The sequence below is a fragment of the Papio anubis genome, chromosome 16, assembly GCF_008728515.1.
Source record: "Papio anubis isolate 15944 chromosome 16, Panubis1.0, whole genome shotgun sequence".
NCBI lineage: Eukaryota > Metazoa > Chordata > Mammalia > Primates > Cercopithecidae > Papio > Papio anubis.
Window position 1 is genome coordinate 24,156,876 of NC_044991.1, and position 17,198 is coordinate 24,174,073.

General features: G+C 49.5%; 1 protein-coding gene across 10 annotated transcripts in view; it reads left to right on the top strand.

The window, feature by feature from the left end:
- The window catches only part of TPST2 (tyrosylprotein sulfotransferase 2), a 63,314-nt gene that overhangs the window by 21,778 nt on the left and 24,338 nt on the right, over positions 1 to 17,198 (top strand). Inside the window, exon 1 of one of the 10 annotated variants that reach the window (XM_031656392.1) lies at positions 997 to 1,214. The exons of 6 other annotated variants lie outside the window; for them this stretch is intronic. Coding sequence is in view for 2 of the 4 variants with exons in the window: in XM_017945188.3 (XP_017800677.2) it covers positions 16,625 to 16,674 (50 nt within the window). In the remaining 2 variants the exon portion in view is untranslated. Of the gene's footprint in view, positions 1 to 996; positions 1,215 to 16,080; positions 16,675 to 17,198 lie in introns of those variants that run through there. 3 more of the 10 variants (XM_031656389.1, XM_017945188.3, XM_009216979.4) reach the window with 3 other exon arrangements.

The following is a 17,198-nucleotide window of genomic DNA, read 5'->3' on the forward strand; positions in this document are numbered from 1 at the left end:
CTGCTGCCTTCCTGTCTTTGTGACTAAGAATGCCTGACCTCTTGGGAATGCAGCCCAGCAGGTCTCAGCCTCATTTACCCAGCCCATATTGGAGAGATGGAGTCGCTGTGGTTCCAGTGCCTCTGACAGAACCATGTGTTATGGTCTCTCTTGTGCCGACTTCTTTCGTGCATCACAGGTGTTATTATTGCCTGAGGTTCTGGTTTGTTCTTTCTCCTGGCTGTTTAGTATATATCTATGTATTTATATTTACTTATTTATCCACTCTATTGCCAGTGGGCATTTGGATAGTGTCCAGTTGGGGGCAGTTACGATCGTGCCACCGGGAACATTTTGATATGTGCCCTTTGGTGAACAGTTGAATGCATTTCTCATGATGTGTAATCAGCAGTAGAATTACTGGGTTGTAGAGAAGGTGCACATTCAGTCTTTGTCTCAGGTAAGCCAGAGTTTTCCAAAGGGGTTGTACCAGGTTTCCATCCCGCCAGCAGAGTATGAGAGTTCTGGTTGCATTACATCCTTGCCAACTCTTGGTATCCTTTTCTCTTTTTAGTTAGTTATGTAATGATCCCACAATGTACTTTAAATTTCCTTTTTTTCCCCCCGATGGATTTGAGTTTGAGCACCTTTCATATGCTTATTGACCACTTAGATAACCTCTTTTATGAAGTATGTCTTCAGACATTCCCATTTTTCTATTGTGTTGCCTGTCCTTTTGTTTTTATTGATTTCACAGAACTCTTTATATGTTGCAGGTATAAATATTTATTTGATATGTATTACAAATGTCTTTTTTCATGCATGACTTCATTTGATCCATAAGAGGAGGAACCAGGAATTTTAAGCCTCAAGGTCATTGGAATCCAGGACAAGTTTCACCTGTGTGAGGCTCAGTTTCCCTCTCTAAATCCTGTGGATATTAGCTCATTGCCTGGTGTATAAATGGAACTGTCGCTGATATTATCACCTTTGCTGGGATGAGGAAGCCCTGAATTAAAATGGGTAAAACTGGCCTTGCATGGCTTTCAGCCTAAGTCGTCCCTGTTTCTCAGGTCTGTATACCAACTTCCAGGGCAGGCCTTGAAAATACACAGTGAGCAAGGCCCATTTCCTACCCTTGGAGGGGACTGTGCCTGCGGTGAGCGCAGCGGGCTGTGGGAGCCCAGCAGAAACACTAACTGGGCTAAGGCATTGTGGAAGGCTTCCTGCAAGAGGTGAGTCTCAGGGTGGAGTAAGCCTCTTCTGTTCAGGTTCAGGCTTGGGCACCTTTGTGCATCAGGCACTGGACAGGTACCTGGGAGATGGAGAGAACTGGCTTAGTGTCACCCCTCTCTCACCCCGCAGTAGATCAGTGTTCTTAATGGAGAAGACTGCACCCCCAGGGGACAGTTGGCAATGCCTGGGGACATTTTTGGTTGTCAGGACTCGGGGAGGGGATGCTACTGGCATCTCCTTGGTAGGGGCCGGGAATGCTGCTAAACATCCTACAATGCACGGGACAGCCCCACCCCACACTGCCACAAAGAATGATCTGGTCCAAATGTCTGTAGCGCAGAGACTGAGAAACTCCAAAATGAACAATTACAATTCGATGTGAGCGGGGGAAGAGGGGAGAGCAGAGAGATTGGGAGTGTTGTCCTGGCCTTAAGGAGTTTGTTTGTTGGTTTATTTATTTATTTACTTACTTTGAGACAGAGTCTTACTCTGTCACCCAGGCTGGAGCACAGTGGCTCAATCTCAGCTCACTGCAACCTCCGCCTCCCAGGTTCAAGTGATTCTCCTGCCTCAGCCTCCCGAGCAGCTGGGATTACAGGCACCTGCCACCACGCCCAGCTAATTTTTGTAGTTTTTTTTCTTTTCTTTTCTTTTTTTTTTTTTTTTGAGACAGAGTCTCGCTCTGTCGCCAATTTGGAGTGCAGTGGCGTGATCTCAGCTCACTGCAACCTCTGCCTCCTGGGTTCAAGTGATTCACCTGCCTCAGCCTCCCAAGTAGCTGGGATTACAGGCGTGTGTCACCATGCCTGGCTAATTTTTGTATTTTTAGTAGAGACGGGGTTTCACTCTGTTGGCCAGGATGGTCTCGATCTCTTGACCTCATGATCCGCCTGCCTCAGCCTCCCAAAGTGCTGGGATTGCAGGCATGAACCACCGCGCCCAGCCGAATTTTTGTATTTTTAATAGAGACAGGGTTTCACCACGTTGGCCAGGGTGGTCTCGAACTCCTGACCTCAGGTAATCCACCTGCCTCGGCCTCCCAGGAAAGTGCTGGGATTACAGGCGCGAGCCACCGCGCCTGGCCAGGAGTTTATTAACCTTCATGCCCACCAAGGGAACCACAAACCACATGTGGCTGCAGAGCCCTTGAAATGTGGCTACTGTGGCTAAGGAACTGAATTTCAAGTCTTTATCTATTTTAATTTCAGAACAGATACTCATTCCCATTCTTAGAAAACTTTTAAGAGTGTGTGCAACAATTTGGGTATGTGGATGTACTTTGTTCAACTATCAATTTTATGAAATCTCTGTACAGATTAGCTATTTCTACCGAGAATTTAGCATCCAAATTGAGATGTGCTGAAAGTAGAAATTATACCCCGGGTTTCAAAGACTGAGTACTTAAAAAAAAAAAAAAAAAAAAAAAGACTATAAACTATCTCAGTAATGTTTGTATTGATTAATGATAATATTTTATATATATTGAGTTAAATAAAAATGTTATTAAATTTACTTCTGTAACGTAGCTACTGGGAAACAGAATCTGAAGTGCGTCTCACACTGCATGTCTATTGGGTGGCGCTGTTACAGACTACAGGAAGGAGCTAGAATTCTGTGGAAGGTTTTAGGCAGGGGCTGACATCCTCTGGCCAACATGACAAGAGGGGATTCCAGAGAACAGGGCAAGTCTGGCCACAGGGAGACTGCGTGGCCTGGGAGACCTGAGCCACAGCTGCCAAGAGAAGCCCTGATTCCCCAGAGAGGAGGTGCCCGCTGCCAGTCCACAGGTGAGCTACAAGAATGGATTCAGAAGAGGGAGGAGCCTTTTGGAGAGGCAGGCCCATAGCAAGGCTGACTGATCCTTCAAAGGCGCCTCCCAACTAAAAGCCAGCAGGAAAGAGACCTTGGCCACCAAAGGTCTGCTAGCTCCTGGTGGTCACCACTCCAGACACCTGCCAGCTCGAGCCTCACCCTCGCCTCCACCCTGGCTGCTTCCTGTACCGCTCTCAGGTTTGAAACCTCATCTCTTGCTGCTTGGCTCTGCTCGATACTACTTACCAGCTGTGTCACCTAGAGCAAGTGGCTTTCCTTCTCTGGGGGCTGCCCGCTTTGCACGGCCTGGCCCATGTGGCAGCTAGAGCTCAGGAAAGATCAGAGATGCCCACAGGTGACAGATCTTCCTGGGCTGGGTGTTTTGGAGGTGGCATGGTGAAGTCTCAGTGGGGGCTGTGCGGACAGTATTCTCTGTTTGCAGATGGCTTCCCCTCTCCACTCTGTGTGTTATGTCCTCATTTCACTGCTGAGAAAGTGGAGGCTCAGAGAAGCGAAGCAGCTTGCCCAGGGTCACACAGCTTCACAGAGGCAGAATTCAGATGAGTAATGCTGACTTTACAGGTCATTTTTACAGGGAGGAAACTGAGGCTAAGATGTGCAACTGGTGAGAGCAAAGTTGGAGTCTCATCTGGTTTCTTGGCCCGGGAGCACTTTCCCTCCTCTGCTTAGCCCTCCGGCGTTACCTGTTATTCATGACAGGGCAAGGCTTGTGCTGTGCCCAGTCTGGTCCTCCGTCCTGCATGACTGGCCACGAAGGGGCACAGGAGCAGCCTTGCCAGTGGCGCTCACAGATTTCCAGCCCACGAAGCCTGCTGCCTCCCTCAGGAGCTCTGCTTCCTCTGCTGGGTGAGCTGTGATCTTTCCTCCTTCCTGCTCCAAGCAGCTGCTGAGAGCGAGAGTGGTTCATCAGGAAGCTGGTACGAAGACACGCAGGCTGTGGCCAGCTCCTAAAAGTCAGAACTGGAAGAGGCCTAGATACCTCCTTCAGCCTCAGTCTCCATAGCTGGAAAATGGGAGGAATCATCAGCTTGGCAAAAACGGCAACCTCCGGCAACACGAAGTTGGTGCAGAAGGGGAACATGCAGACTGCTGGCAGGAGGGTCTTTGGGAGGGCACTTCGGCAGTATCTGCTGAAATATAAAGGGAGAGTGGCCCCTGAGCCCGCCAACCCCCTATAGCTAGCTACCTAGAGCTGTGCTTCTCAAATCGTACTGTGCATGGGAACGCCTGGGGTCTGGTTAAAATGCCGGTTCAGTACCTTCTAAGGCATGGGACTAGCAGGCTCCCAGATGGCCTTGCTGCTTGCAAGACCCTGGTAAGGCCCTAGGGCACCTTTCATGCATGGGCAGAAGGAGGCAGGATCCTTTGTGAGGGTATGCCATTGCAAGAAGACGAAAGCAGCTTACATGTCTGTCAGAAGGCCTTGGCTAACTGAACGGTGTGCTGTTCCTGCCGGGATGCTCTGGAACAATTAAGAAGAGGTAGGGAGAGCCGGGCGCGGTGGCTCACGCCTGTAATCCCATGACTTTAGGAGGCCAAGGCGGGCGGATCACAAGGTCAGGAGATCGAGACCATCCTGGCTAACATGGTGAAACCCCGTCTCTACTAAAAAATACAAAAAAGTTAGCCAGGCATGGTGGCAGGTGCCTGTAGTCCCAGCTACTTGGGAGGCTGAGGCAAGAGAATGGCGTGAACCCGGGAGACAGAGCTTGCAGTGAGCTGAGATCCAGCCACTGCACCCCAGCCTGGGCGACAGAGCGAGACTCCGTCTCAAAAAAAAAAAAAAAAAAGAGGGAGGGAGGTCCATCAAGGTGCTGCATGTTGATGTGTCTTGTCTTCTGCAAGGATATCAGTGCCCTCTGAAAGCTGGGGCTTTGTCTTGTTTACTGATTTGGCCCTGGTGCTAGAACACAGTAGGTGTTCAAGCAATGTTTACTGGATGGTAGTGCAAAGATGCTGACACGGAAAGACCTCGTGTTGAGTGAACCCAGCCAGTTTCAGGAGGCTATGTAGAATCCAGGGCTTCTTAACCTTGGCATGACTGACATTTGGGACTGGATGATTCTTTGTGCTGGGGGCTACCTGGGCATTGTAAGATGTTTAGCAGCATCCATGGGCTCTACCCATGAGATGATCCCTAATTGTAACAACCAAAACTATCTCTGGACATTACCAGTGGTTCCCTGAATGGCAAAATCTCCCCTGGTCCCAGCACTTTGGGAGGCTGAGGCGGGCACATCACTTAAGGTCGAGAGTTTGTGACCAGCCTTACCAAACAAGGTAAAGGCCTTACCTTTACCATGTTTACCAACATGGTAAAACCCTGTCTCTACTAAAAGTACAAAATTAGCTGGGCATGGTGGCGCATGTCTGTAATCCCAGCTACTTGGGAAACTGAGGCAGGAGAATTGCTTAAACTTGGGAGGCGGGGTTTGCTGTGAACTGAGATAGCCCCATTGCACTCCAGCCTGGGTGACAGGGTGAGAGTCAGTCTCAAAAAAAAAAAAAAAGAAAAAAGAAAAAGCAAGTGTGGATGGCTCCCCTCCAAACTAATCAACAGCAGTTACCTCTCAGAAAAGGGGGAAGAACAAAGGATTGGATCTTTTATTCCAAAGAGACTGATGCCTTCTCTCTCCAGTTTTTAATATGGCGATTATACCTGTGAGTTGGGCAATTAAGTGCGTCTTAAAAGTAGAAAGGTACATGGACTGGCTTGTACAGCTGTGAGGATTTAGTGAAGTTACACACCTGGAGCGTTCAGCATGGTGTCTGGCTCATGGTGAGGGTGCCGCCAAAGGACACCATTGTTGTTTTATTGTGTTGCATCTCTCCAGCAGCCCCTAAGCATACAGAAGCAGATAAGACCTTCTTGCATATGGGCAGACTGGAGCTCAGAGAGGGAAAGGGACTTGCCCAAGGTCACACAGCAAAGGAGGAGCTAGGCTTGCCTTCATGACTCTAAAGTAGGAACAGTTTCTCCTCTGCCATCCTGTGACCCCTGCCGGGCCTCTGGGCCTCCTGGTCTTTGTATCTGTGGATTGAGGCTGTGTGAGCTGCTTCAAGTCCCCCAGCTTGTTGACTGCTTGGTGTTCACCAGCCCGGCTGGCACCCAGGAAGCAGACAAGGCTGGAGATGTCAGGGGGTGAAGCCTGTGGGAGTTGTGCTCTGGCTTTGTCCAGCAGCACTGGGAGGACTGCCAGGGATTTGGAGCCGGCGAGGAAGGACCTTGGCAGAGATGTCCCCTGTGGGTGGGTACTGGACTGACTGCCAGCCCTATGCAGCTTCAAAGTCGTGCTGCTCACCCACTGCTCAAACACCTGCCATGGCTCCCTAGTACCTAAGCCTAAATTTTCCTTCCTGTGCCTGCTGGGATAGCATTCCATGTCCTACAAAGGACTCTCCATGAGATTGCTAGATTCCAGATACTAATAATAGTAATGATGATAATAGGACCTGGAGTACCTGCTGTTTGCTAGGCGTGAAACTGAGTGCTTCACATGCAGTATCTTATTTAATCCTTACAACAGTCATAGGGCACTGCTGTAATATGATTCTCATTTTACAAAGGAGGAAACTGATGCCCACAGAGGTTAAGTGTCTTTTGCCCAAGGTCTTGTAGCTCTGTAGCCAGCATCTGTAGCCTGACTCTGGAGCCACACTTTAACCAGGAGGCCGTCATACCTAATCTTGTTAGAAGAGCAAGCCAGCATGATGCCAGCAGAGAAGGCCTCTGGGTGCATGGGAAGAACCCAGCCAGGTGTTCAGGCCTGGCCATGCCATTAACTTGCTGTGTGACCTTGGCCACACTCTCCTTTCTGAGCTTGCCCAGGCTTTCTCTGAGGCCACTGCTGGCTCTGCATTCCAGAGCTCAAGGATCCAAAGTTATGCATCAAATCTAGAAATCATCTTCTCTTATTTTATATCGTATTACAGCGTTGATATGTATATGATACATATACATTGATATGATATGCTCCTATGCCTGGTCTGCCACACTGTGGATTTCCTCAGAGGCTCCTAGAAGGCCCTGCTGCCCGGGCTAGGAGGTTTCTGGGGGCCCCAAGCTCCCTGGCTCCAGGGTGAAGGTGTGAATAGACCCATGCTGTTAAATGGGGGTTTGCAGAAACCGGGGTTTGACCTGGGAGAGCCCTAGGCAGCAGGGGATGATCAAGTGAACAAGATAATATTTTAATGCAAAATTTGAAAAATCAAAACTAACGGATGAACCTGGAACAGAGCATGCTAAGTGGAAAAAGCTGGTCATTAAAGAGCAGGCTTTGTGTGAATCCATTTTTATGAAATGTTCAAAACAGGCGAACTCATAGAGACGGAAAGTAGTGTAGTGGTCTCCTGGGGCCGGGAGGAGAACGGCGTTAGAGTTTGATACCTAAGGGTACGAGGTTTGTCTTTGGGTGATGAAAATATTGCAAAATTGACTGTGACTATATGAAAACTCTGTGAGTGTACTACTCTGAATATGCTAGAAACCTGTGAATACACTAAACTCTGTGATTATACTAACGACCATTGAACTGTACACTTTATTTATTTATTTATTTATTTATTTATTTATTTATTTATTTATTGAGACGGAGTCTCGATCTGTTGTCCAGGCTAGAGCGCAGTGGCGCGATCTCGGCTCACTGCAACCGCTGCCTCCCAAGTTCAAGTGATTCTCCTGCCTCAGCCTCCTGAGTAGCTGGGATGACAGGCACCTGCCACTGCACCCTGTGAATTTTTGTATTTTTAGTAGAGATGGGGTTTTACCATGTTGGCTAGGCTGATCTCGAACTCCTAACCTCAGGTGATCCATCCACCTCGGCCTCCCATAGTGTTGGGATTACAGGCGTGAGCCACTGCGGCCGGCCCATGAACTGTACGCTTTAAATAGGTGAGTTACATGATATGTGCATTGTCCCTCAGTAAAGCTGTTATAAAACAATCTAAATGCAAAAATATCCATGAAAAACAACATATAAAAATTGTAAATAATGTCAGGATCAGTATTACTGATTTTTTTCTTTCTGCCTTGGCTCCAGTATGGCTTAGCACAGCACAACATCATGTGTCCTATTTATTTAAACACTTTTTTTTTGTCGTGGATTTTTTTCCACTAATCTAAAAAAGATTGCATTGAAACACTATTGATCTTGGTTACTGCGTTTTTTGGCACCCCCTTGAGTTTTTGTGCTCAAGGACGATGCCTTGCTTACCTCACCCTGTTCCCGCCCTGCCAGGCGAGCCTTTTGCTCTCCCTAGGGTGGCCCCACCACTCTGTCCCTTCCTTCTCTGTGTCTCCTCATCTGACAGGCGAGACCAGCAAGCCCACCCAGAGAGAAGTTATGATTTGTCCGTCCAGCCAGTGAGTCATGTGTGAGGACTAGAGTAGGGGGATCTCTCCATGTCACATCCGCCTGCTGCCCACATTGTCTCCTTTGCTGCTGTCTCCCTTCTCTCCTCCCATCTCCCTCCTTTTTAAATTTTTTTTTTTTTTTTTTTTTGAGGCCAGGCGCAGTGGCTCATGCCTGTAATCCCAGCACTTTGGGAGGCCGAGGCAGGCAGATCACTTGAGGTCAGGAGTTGGAGACCAGCCTAGTCAACGTGATGAAACCCCGTCTCTACTAAAAATACAAAACATTAGCCGGTGTTGTGGCAAGTGCCTGTAATCCCAGCTACTCAGGAGGCTGAGGCAGGAGAATCATTTGAACCCGGGAGATGGTAGTTGCAGTGAGCTGAGATCGCTCCATTGCACTCCAGTCTGGGCAAGAGAGGGAGACTTCGTCTCCAAAAAAATTGGAGACAAGTCTCCCTCTGTCAACCAGGCCAGAGTACAGTGGTGTGATCACGGCTCACTGCAGCCTTGACCTCCTGGGCCCAAGTGATCCTCTGGCCTCAGCCTCCCAAGTAGTTGGGAGTACAGGAGCATGCCACCACACCTGGCTAACTTTTAATTTTTTGTAGAGACAGAGCCTTACTACGTTGCCCAGGCTGGTCTTCAACTCCAGAGCTCAAGCAACCCTCCCTCCTCAGCCTCCCAAAGTGCTGAGATTACAGACATGGGCCACCATGCCTGGCCCCATCTCATTTCTTTGAGATGGCTCCCTGGGTCCCCCAGCAGCTATCACCTGGCCTCCAGCCCTTGTCTTTTAAGGCATCCTATACCAAAGAGAGCCTGCGTCCCTCCCAGGTCACAAACCAGACCAATGCTCACAATTTCCCACTGTTCCCAGGATAACTCCAAGCTCCTTACCTGGCATTCAAAGCCTGGCACAGTTTAGGGCTTGCCAGTCTCCTTTCCCCGCTTTTCCTCCCCACCACTGCTGATTTCTCATCAGTAGATTCAGACGGGAGCCACAGTTATAGAAGAGCTACAAGGCATTAGCCACAGCCCTCTCGTCTTTCCCTTGTTTAAGCCCCTATCTCACGTAATCCTCATAGCAGCACTGCTAGTAAGAATTATTGGGTCCACTTTACAGATGAGGAAACTCAGGCCCAGAGAGTGGAGGTGATGTTGCCAAGGGTCTGGGGCAGACGCAGGTGCACACCCGGGCTGGCTGGCGGCGTGGGACTCTGTCCACCTGCCTGTGCCTCCCCTCATCCGCTGCGGATGTTTGCTTTCCCTCAGGGCCATGTGTACAGTGTCTGTGCCAGGGTCACCCCCACTTTGGTCCCTGATGGCCTTCACACTGCTAACTTAGTGGCCAAGGTCACATGCCAGCGTGTGATGCCAGCGTGGAGAGGAACCTTGGTTCTTTTATAACAGTTGTCATCTCCTACCTACTTATATTTGGGTCTTGCTATGTTGATAGCCGCAGGCTGGGTCTCAAATTCCTGGGCTCAAGATGCCTTCCTGCTTCAGCTTTGTGAGCAGCTGGGATCACAGGCGTGAGCCGCTGCTCCTGGCCACTTTTACTTCTTAAAATAAAATCAGAACATGCAAACCATGCTCCACAATATGCCGTCAAGTGTTTCTGGTGCAAATCCCTGCTGCTCTTATGTTTGATGGTGGAGCGAGGAAATGGGCAGGAATGGGAGGGAAGATGAGTCTAGACCCCTCTGAGGCAGGACCACGGCTCCTTGGCCCCAACAGCCATAGATTTGTGTTCATAACGGAGCCAGATGCTGGCAGCGATTCTTAATTGGGGTCCCAGGCTGCATTGGAGGGCCTAGGAATTTGGATGGGGTGAAACATTACATCTTTATTGACCCTAGTTTAACATCTCCTCCAGGTGACAACATAGGTGATAAATTACAGTAGTAGTGGCAGCACTTGCATCACCAATAGAAACCACACTTTTTTTTTTGAGGTGGAGTTTCACTCTTGTCACCCAGGCTGGAGTGCAGTGACGCGATCTCGGCTCACTGCAACCTCTGCCCCCCGGGTTCAAATGATTCTCCTGCTTCAGCCTACCAAGTAGCTGGGATTACAGGCACCTGCCACCATGCCCGCCTAATTTGTTTTGTATTTTTAGTAGAGATGGAGTTTCACCATGTTGGCCAGGCTGGTCTTGAACTCGTGACCTCAGGTGATCTGCCCACCTCAGTCTCCCAAAGTGCTGGGATTACAGGCATGAGCCACTGTGCCTGGCGCATGTTTTTATATCACATTTTAGGTGCCACAGATGTGTCTACTTATCACTGCATGCAGCTGACATTGATTATTCTGTCTGCTACTAGGTCTTGTTATTGATTGCTTTAATAAAAGGAGCAGATAGCCACTAAAAAGCATTATTCTGGGAAGGGCCCATGGATTTCACCAGATGGTTGAAGGGATCCATGGCACAAAATGGTGGAAGAACCCATTAGATCTGGGTTTGAGTCCTGATGCTGCCCCACACCTGCTGTGTGAGTGTGAGCAGCCCATTCCTGGCAGTGATTCTTAATTGGGGTCCCAGGCTGCATTCGGGGGCCTAGGAATTTGGATGGGGGGAAACATTACGTCTTTATTGACCCTAGTTTAACATCTCCTCCAGGTGACAACATAGGTGATAAACTACAGTAGTCGTGGAGCTGCCAGGTGCAGCAGGGTGGATCACCTGAGGCCAGGAGTTCGAGACCAGCCCATTCCCCCCTCTGGATTTCTTATTCATGATCCAGCCAGAGAGGGGCTTTCTCCCCCACAGGGTTGCCGTGGGAGGCCAGCAGTGGGAGTGGATGCCGCTTTGTGGTGGTGCCTGTCTGTTGGGTGTTATTAGGTCTTCTGGACAGGACGTGGCACCGGGTGCTCCAGCATGCCCTGAACGTGCTCCCACCGCCTCTTGCACACCCCAGTCTGTCTGGGCATCCATCCCACTGGGTTGCTTGTCTGCTGGCTCAATGGCCGTGACACTCATGGGCAGGCTGTGTCTGTCCTAGTAAATAATGGTACAGAATTGTAGCTGATGCCTCTGGGCTCACACTCTTTGTCAGCCTCACGACAGCTCCAGGAGGTAGATGCCATTTTCAGATTTATTTTGGAAATGTTAAACTTCATAACAGGTGAGTGAGGCTCAGAGACAAGAAGTCACTGGCTCAAGGCCGCTGGTGAGTGACCACACCAAGATTGCACCCTGCGTCTGTCCAACTTTAGGTCTACACTCCTGACCCCTGTACTCCACGGCGATTGTATTCCTGAGCCTGGCCCAGGTGGGAAGCCAGTAAACAGTTAGGCTGGTGCAAAAGTAATTGTGGTCTTTGATATTACTTTCAGTGGCAAAAACTGCATTACTTTTGCACCAGCCTACTAAAACACTGAGTTCAGTACCCTAAGCGGTATTTCATAGAGAGGGGGCAAGGGGCGGCAGCCCTTGTTAAAATGCAGATGCCCTCAGCTCCACCTTGTCTCTTCCAAATCAGAATATTTGAGGGCAGGCCCCAGGGAATCGGCCTTTTAACAGTTTTGGGCTATTCAGAAGCACACCAAAGTTTAACCACCACCCTAAAGGGAAGGAATAACAGTCTGGTAGTAACAAAGCTCTGTTCTGAGTGCTTTATGTGAGTTTATTTATTTGTTTTGAGACAGAGTCTTGCTGTGTCACCTAGGCTGGAGTGCAGCGGCACCGCCATCTTGGCTCACTGCAACCTCCTCCTCCTGGGTTCAAGCAATTCTTATGCTTCAGTCTCCCAAGTAGCTGGGATTACAGGCATTCACCACCATGCCTGGCTAATTTCTATATTTTTAGCAGAGACAGGGTTTCACCATGTTGGCCAGGCTGGTCTTGAACTCCTGACCCCAGGTGATTCGCCCGCCTCAGCCTCCCAAAGTGCTGGGATTACAGGCATGAGCCACTGCAAGTTTATTTCATCTGCACAAGTGCTAATGGCCTCCCCATTTCATAGATGAGGAAAGTGAGGCACAAAGTAGTTAGATAACACCTCCCCACTGACCCCCAACCCAGGGCTGCATTGCTAGGAATCAGCCAGGTGTGGAGGATTCCTGCCCCTGTGTTCAGTCCCCCACCTCTGACAGCTTCTGGGCAGAGGAGTGGAGACGGGATCCCATGGCAGCTGGGGGTGAGGGCTCAGGGAGCACCGGTCCCTGCAAGATCACGCTGGCCCTTTCTTGTTTGCCTTCTTTACCAGGCCGGGGCCTTCTGTGTTTCTGGGCAGGAAGTCCAGAGCAGGGGCTGTGCCAGGTGCCGGGGGCAAGACTGGGAGATGGTCCAGGAGTCTGAGCCAGGCACTACTCTGAGCAGCTGTCTGACCTGGGGCACATAGCTTCCCCATCTGTGTATGGGGTGGGGTCGAGATTTGGAAGAGGTAGTTAAGAGCTTGGGTTCTGGCATCAGAGGGACCTGAGTTCCAGATCAGACTCAGCCAGTTACCATCTGTGTGATCTTCAACAAGCACTTCACCTCTCTCAGCCTCAGTTTCTCCTTCTGTAAAACGTGGCTAATCGTAATAGTGCCTACCCTCCAAGGCTGTCATTAGGGTCAAAATATATAGTTGGCTCTCTGTCTTCATGGGTCCTGCATGCGAGGATTCAGCCAACAGTGATCGAAAATATTCGGGAAAAAATGGGTGGTTGCATCTGTACTGAACATGAACAGGACTTTTTTTGTCCTGTGATTGTTCTCTAAACAATACGGTGTAACAACTGCCTACATAGCATTTACATTGTATTAGGTAGTATAATTGATCTAGCACTGATTTAAAGTATATGGGAGGATACGTGTAGGTTATATGCAAATATTACATCATTTTATATAAGCGACTTGAACATCCTGTATCTTGGTATTCGAGGTGGATTCTGTAATCAGTCCCCTATGATACCGAGGGGCGACTGTATATAAAACTGCCAGCCAGGTACAGTGGCTCATGCCTATAATCCAAGCACTTTGGGAGACTGAGGTGGGAGGATTAAACTCAGACCAGCCTGGGCAACATAGTGGGACCCCCTCTCCACAAAAATAAAAAATTAACTGGGCGTGGTGGCACTTGCCTGTAGTCCCTGCTACTTGGCAGGCTGGGGCAGGCAGACCATTTGAGACCAGGAGTTTCAAGGCTGCAGTGAACAATGATCATGCCGCTGCACTCCAGCCTTGGAGACAGAAGGAGATCCTGTCTCTTTAAAAAAAAAAAAAAAAAGACTGCCAGGCATACACAAGCCTCTGCTAGTCCTTACGTGGCAACAGACAGGATGCTGGATGATTCCCCATGCATGAGTGTGCACTTCTTTTTCTTTTCAATCAGCTGTTTGTTTTCCCGAATTGTACATTTTTCTCTTACCAAAGGCTGGCCACCTGGGTCCTCCCACAGTCCCTACTGAGATAAGTCCCAGAACCAAACTGGCTTCCACCTCGGCTCACTGTATTTGTGCTCTGTGAGTTTGCCCAGGTTGCACTGAGGGCAGGTGCTGCTGAGCGTGTCTTTTTTTTTTTTTTTAGACGGAGTTTCGCTCTTGTCACCCAGGCTGGAGTGCAATGGCATAATCTCGGCTCACTGCGACCTCTGCCTCCCGGGTTCAAGCATTTCTCCTGCCTCAGCCTCTCGAGGAGCTGGGACTACAGGCACCTGCCACCACACCCGGCTAATTTTTGTATTTTTAGTAGAGATGGAGTATCACCATGTTGGCCAGGCTGGTCTCGAACTCCTGACCTCAGGTAATCTGCCTGTCTTGGCCTCCCAAAGTGCTGGGATTACAGGCATGAGCCACTGCGCCTGACTGATAGTGTCTTTTCGTGATATAGATAAGGGGGCTGGCAAACTATGCCCACGGGACAAATCTAGCTCACCGCCTGTTTTTGTAACTAGTCTTATCGGAACATAGCCACATGTCTTCATGTATGTGTCATCTTGGTTGTTTGCATTATAGTTGCAAAGTCGCATTGGAGCTCTTGTGGTCCACAGAGCCAAAAACATGGGTTTTATGACTTCACAGAAGCTTGCCCACCCCCAAGAGAGATGATAAAGCAGGGTCGTCAAACGTTGGGGAAACAGTTTGGGTTCTGGCATCAGATAGCCTGACTTCCAGTTCAGACTCAATCAGTTACCATCTGTGTGACCTCCAACAAAGCATTTCACCTCTCTAAGCCTCAGTTTCCCCTTCTGTAAAACGTGACTAATAATACTGCCCACCCTCCAGGGTTGTCATTGAGAGTCAAAATGTACAGGGCCAACTGTGCATTTTTGACTCTAATGACGAAGAACAGGGAAAAAAAGTCAGTCCTGACCCCACCTGACTGGACCACACATTCCTTAGTTTGTGTATGTCCCTGCCAGTCTTTATCCATGTGCTGTAATGATTGATCATAACATAAAAAGGCGGCCAGGCGGCCGGGCGCGGTGGCTCACACCTGTAATCCCAGCACTTTGGGAAGCTGAGACGGGCGGATCACTAGGTCAGGAGATCAAGACCATCCTGGCTAACATGGTGAAACCCCGTCTCTACTAAAAATACAAAAAATTAGCCAGATGTGGTGTGCCTGTAGTCCCAGCTACTCGGGAGGCTAAGGCAGGAGAATGGCCTGAACCCGGGAGGCGGAGCTTGCAGTGAGCTGAGATCGCTCCACTGCACTCCAGCCTGGGCGACAGAGCGAGACTCCATCTCAAAAAAAAAAAAAAAAAGGCGGCCAGGCGTAGTGGCCCATGCCTGTGATCTCAGCACTTTGAAAGGCCCAGGCAGGAGGATTACTTGAGCCCAGGAGTTTGAGACCAGCTTGGACAATGTATTAAGACCCCGTTTCTACAAAAAAGTAAAACATTAGCTGGGCGTGGTGGCACACTAGCTACTTGGGAGGCTGAGATGGGAGAATTCTCTTGAGTCCAGGTGTTTGAGGCTGCAGTGAGCCATGATTGCACCACTGTATTCTAGCTTGGGGTACTGAGCAAGACCCTGTCTCAAAAAAAAAAAAAAAAAAGAGAAAAGAAAAGGAAAAAATTAAATGGTAATAGTTTTCTCATGCTGGCTCTGCCTGGCTTGATGGAAGTTACATCGTTCCCATGGCACTCTTCTAGGTGTTGTTCCCATTTCTCAGATGAGAACACTGAGGCGCAAAGAGCTGCCCAGATTGACCCAGGACACCCAGCCTCTGAGTGAGGGAGCCAGGATGTGACCCCCCAGCCTCATCAATCCCCACCCCCGGCTAGTCCTTAACAGAGTGCTGAACTGGGCCTCTCAGTGGGAGGCTGACCCTGCTTTGATGGTTTTAGGTGAAAAAATGCAAAACAAGACAGGGAGGAGAGCACAGGCTCTGGAAAGAGAGAGACTTGGGTTTTCCTTCTAGCTCCCCTGCCTACCAGCTTGCATGGCCTTGGGCAGGTCTCTTTACATCTCTGAGCCCCTGGAAATGGATGGTTTAATAAGGGAGGGTCAAATAGGGTCAATGGTTAAGACAAAATGCAATGATATATGTAAAACTCTTAGCTCAGTGCCTGGTATATAATAAGTGCTCTAAGTCTGAACTAATGTTTTTATTTGTTTGTTGTTTTTTTGTTTTTTGTTTTTGTTTTTTTTTAGGCAGAATCTCTCTCTGTCACCCAGATTGGAGTACAGCAGTGTGATCTTGGCTCACTGCAACCTCTGCCTCCCAGGCTCAAGCCATCCTCCCACCTCAGCCTCCCAAGTAGCTGGGACTATAGGTGTATATCATCACACCCAGCTAATTTGTGTAGAGAGAGAGTTTCGTCTTATTGTCCAGGATGGTCGCAAACTCCTTTCCTCTAGCAATCCATCCCCCTCAGCCTCCCAAAGTGCCGGGATTATAGGCATGAGCCACTGTGCCTGGCGTGAGCCTGTGTGCCCGGCCTGAGCTAGTATTTTTAAGGCTGCATGCCAGCCTCCCTGCCCTTCTTCCCTCTTGAACCACTCTGCATGCTTTTTATGCTCAAGCAGTGTCCAGAGCTTCAGAATTATTTTTCCCCTACTCTCACCCCATTGAAATCTGGAGGGCTTTCTTGGCTGGCTTCCCCCTGTAATAGCTCAGAGGTCCCTGATTCCCAGGGACCCTGCCCAAGAGACCTGCATCTCCCAGCTCTGCAGAAGGTTGGAGCATGGTGGGTGGGAGGTGGTGTGGTCAGCGTGGTCCGGTAGGGTTGGGAATAGCCATGGCAATGGAATGTTGGAAGCTGGTTCCCATGGGGAGGAATCGCAGGGCTGATGGCTGAGCCTGAGCACGTGGGCACTGGGCCCTGCTCCAGGGCCACTCTGTAAGTGCAGTGACCTCCCGAGCCGGCTTTGTGCGCTGCCAGCTTCTTGCTGTTGTCCTCTCCCTGCCCCCCTGCTGCTTTTCTCTTGGGAACCTCCTGATCTGCTGAGCTTGGAGAAATGATGATTTAGAAAGTTCGTATAGATTTGAGCCAAAACTCGGTGTGGTCTCAGTGCAAATGTCACCCCCTTCTTTCCTTCTTTAACCCCTGTGGAATGCCTCGACCTCTCATCATGGGCATTTGCTTCTGAGCCTTTATCACTGGTGTCATTGTCTCACACACTGGTTTCTTGGCTCCCCACTGGAATGTCAGCTCTATGAAGGCAGGGACCTTTGTCTGCTGCCTTTGATGTATCCCAGTATGTTGAGCAGGGCCCTGCACATGGTACTTGCTCAGTAAACATTGGTGGAATGAATGAATCTGAGTCTAAGGGGATCTCTTAGATTGATTAGCCCCCTCCCTTCCAGGGGCTTTTCAGGGTCAATGGAAAGAGGGAGCAAAGTCCCCTCCCATGGTCTCCTGCT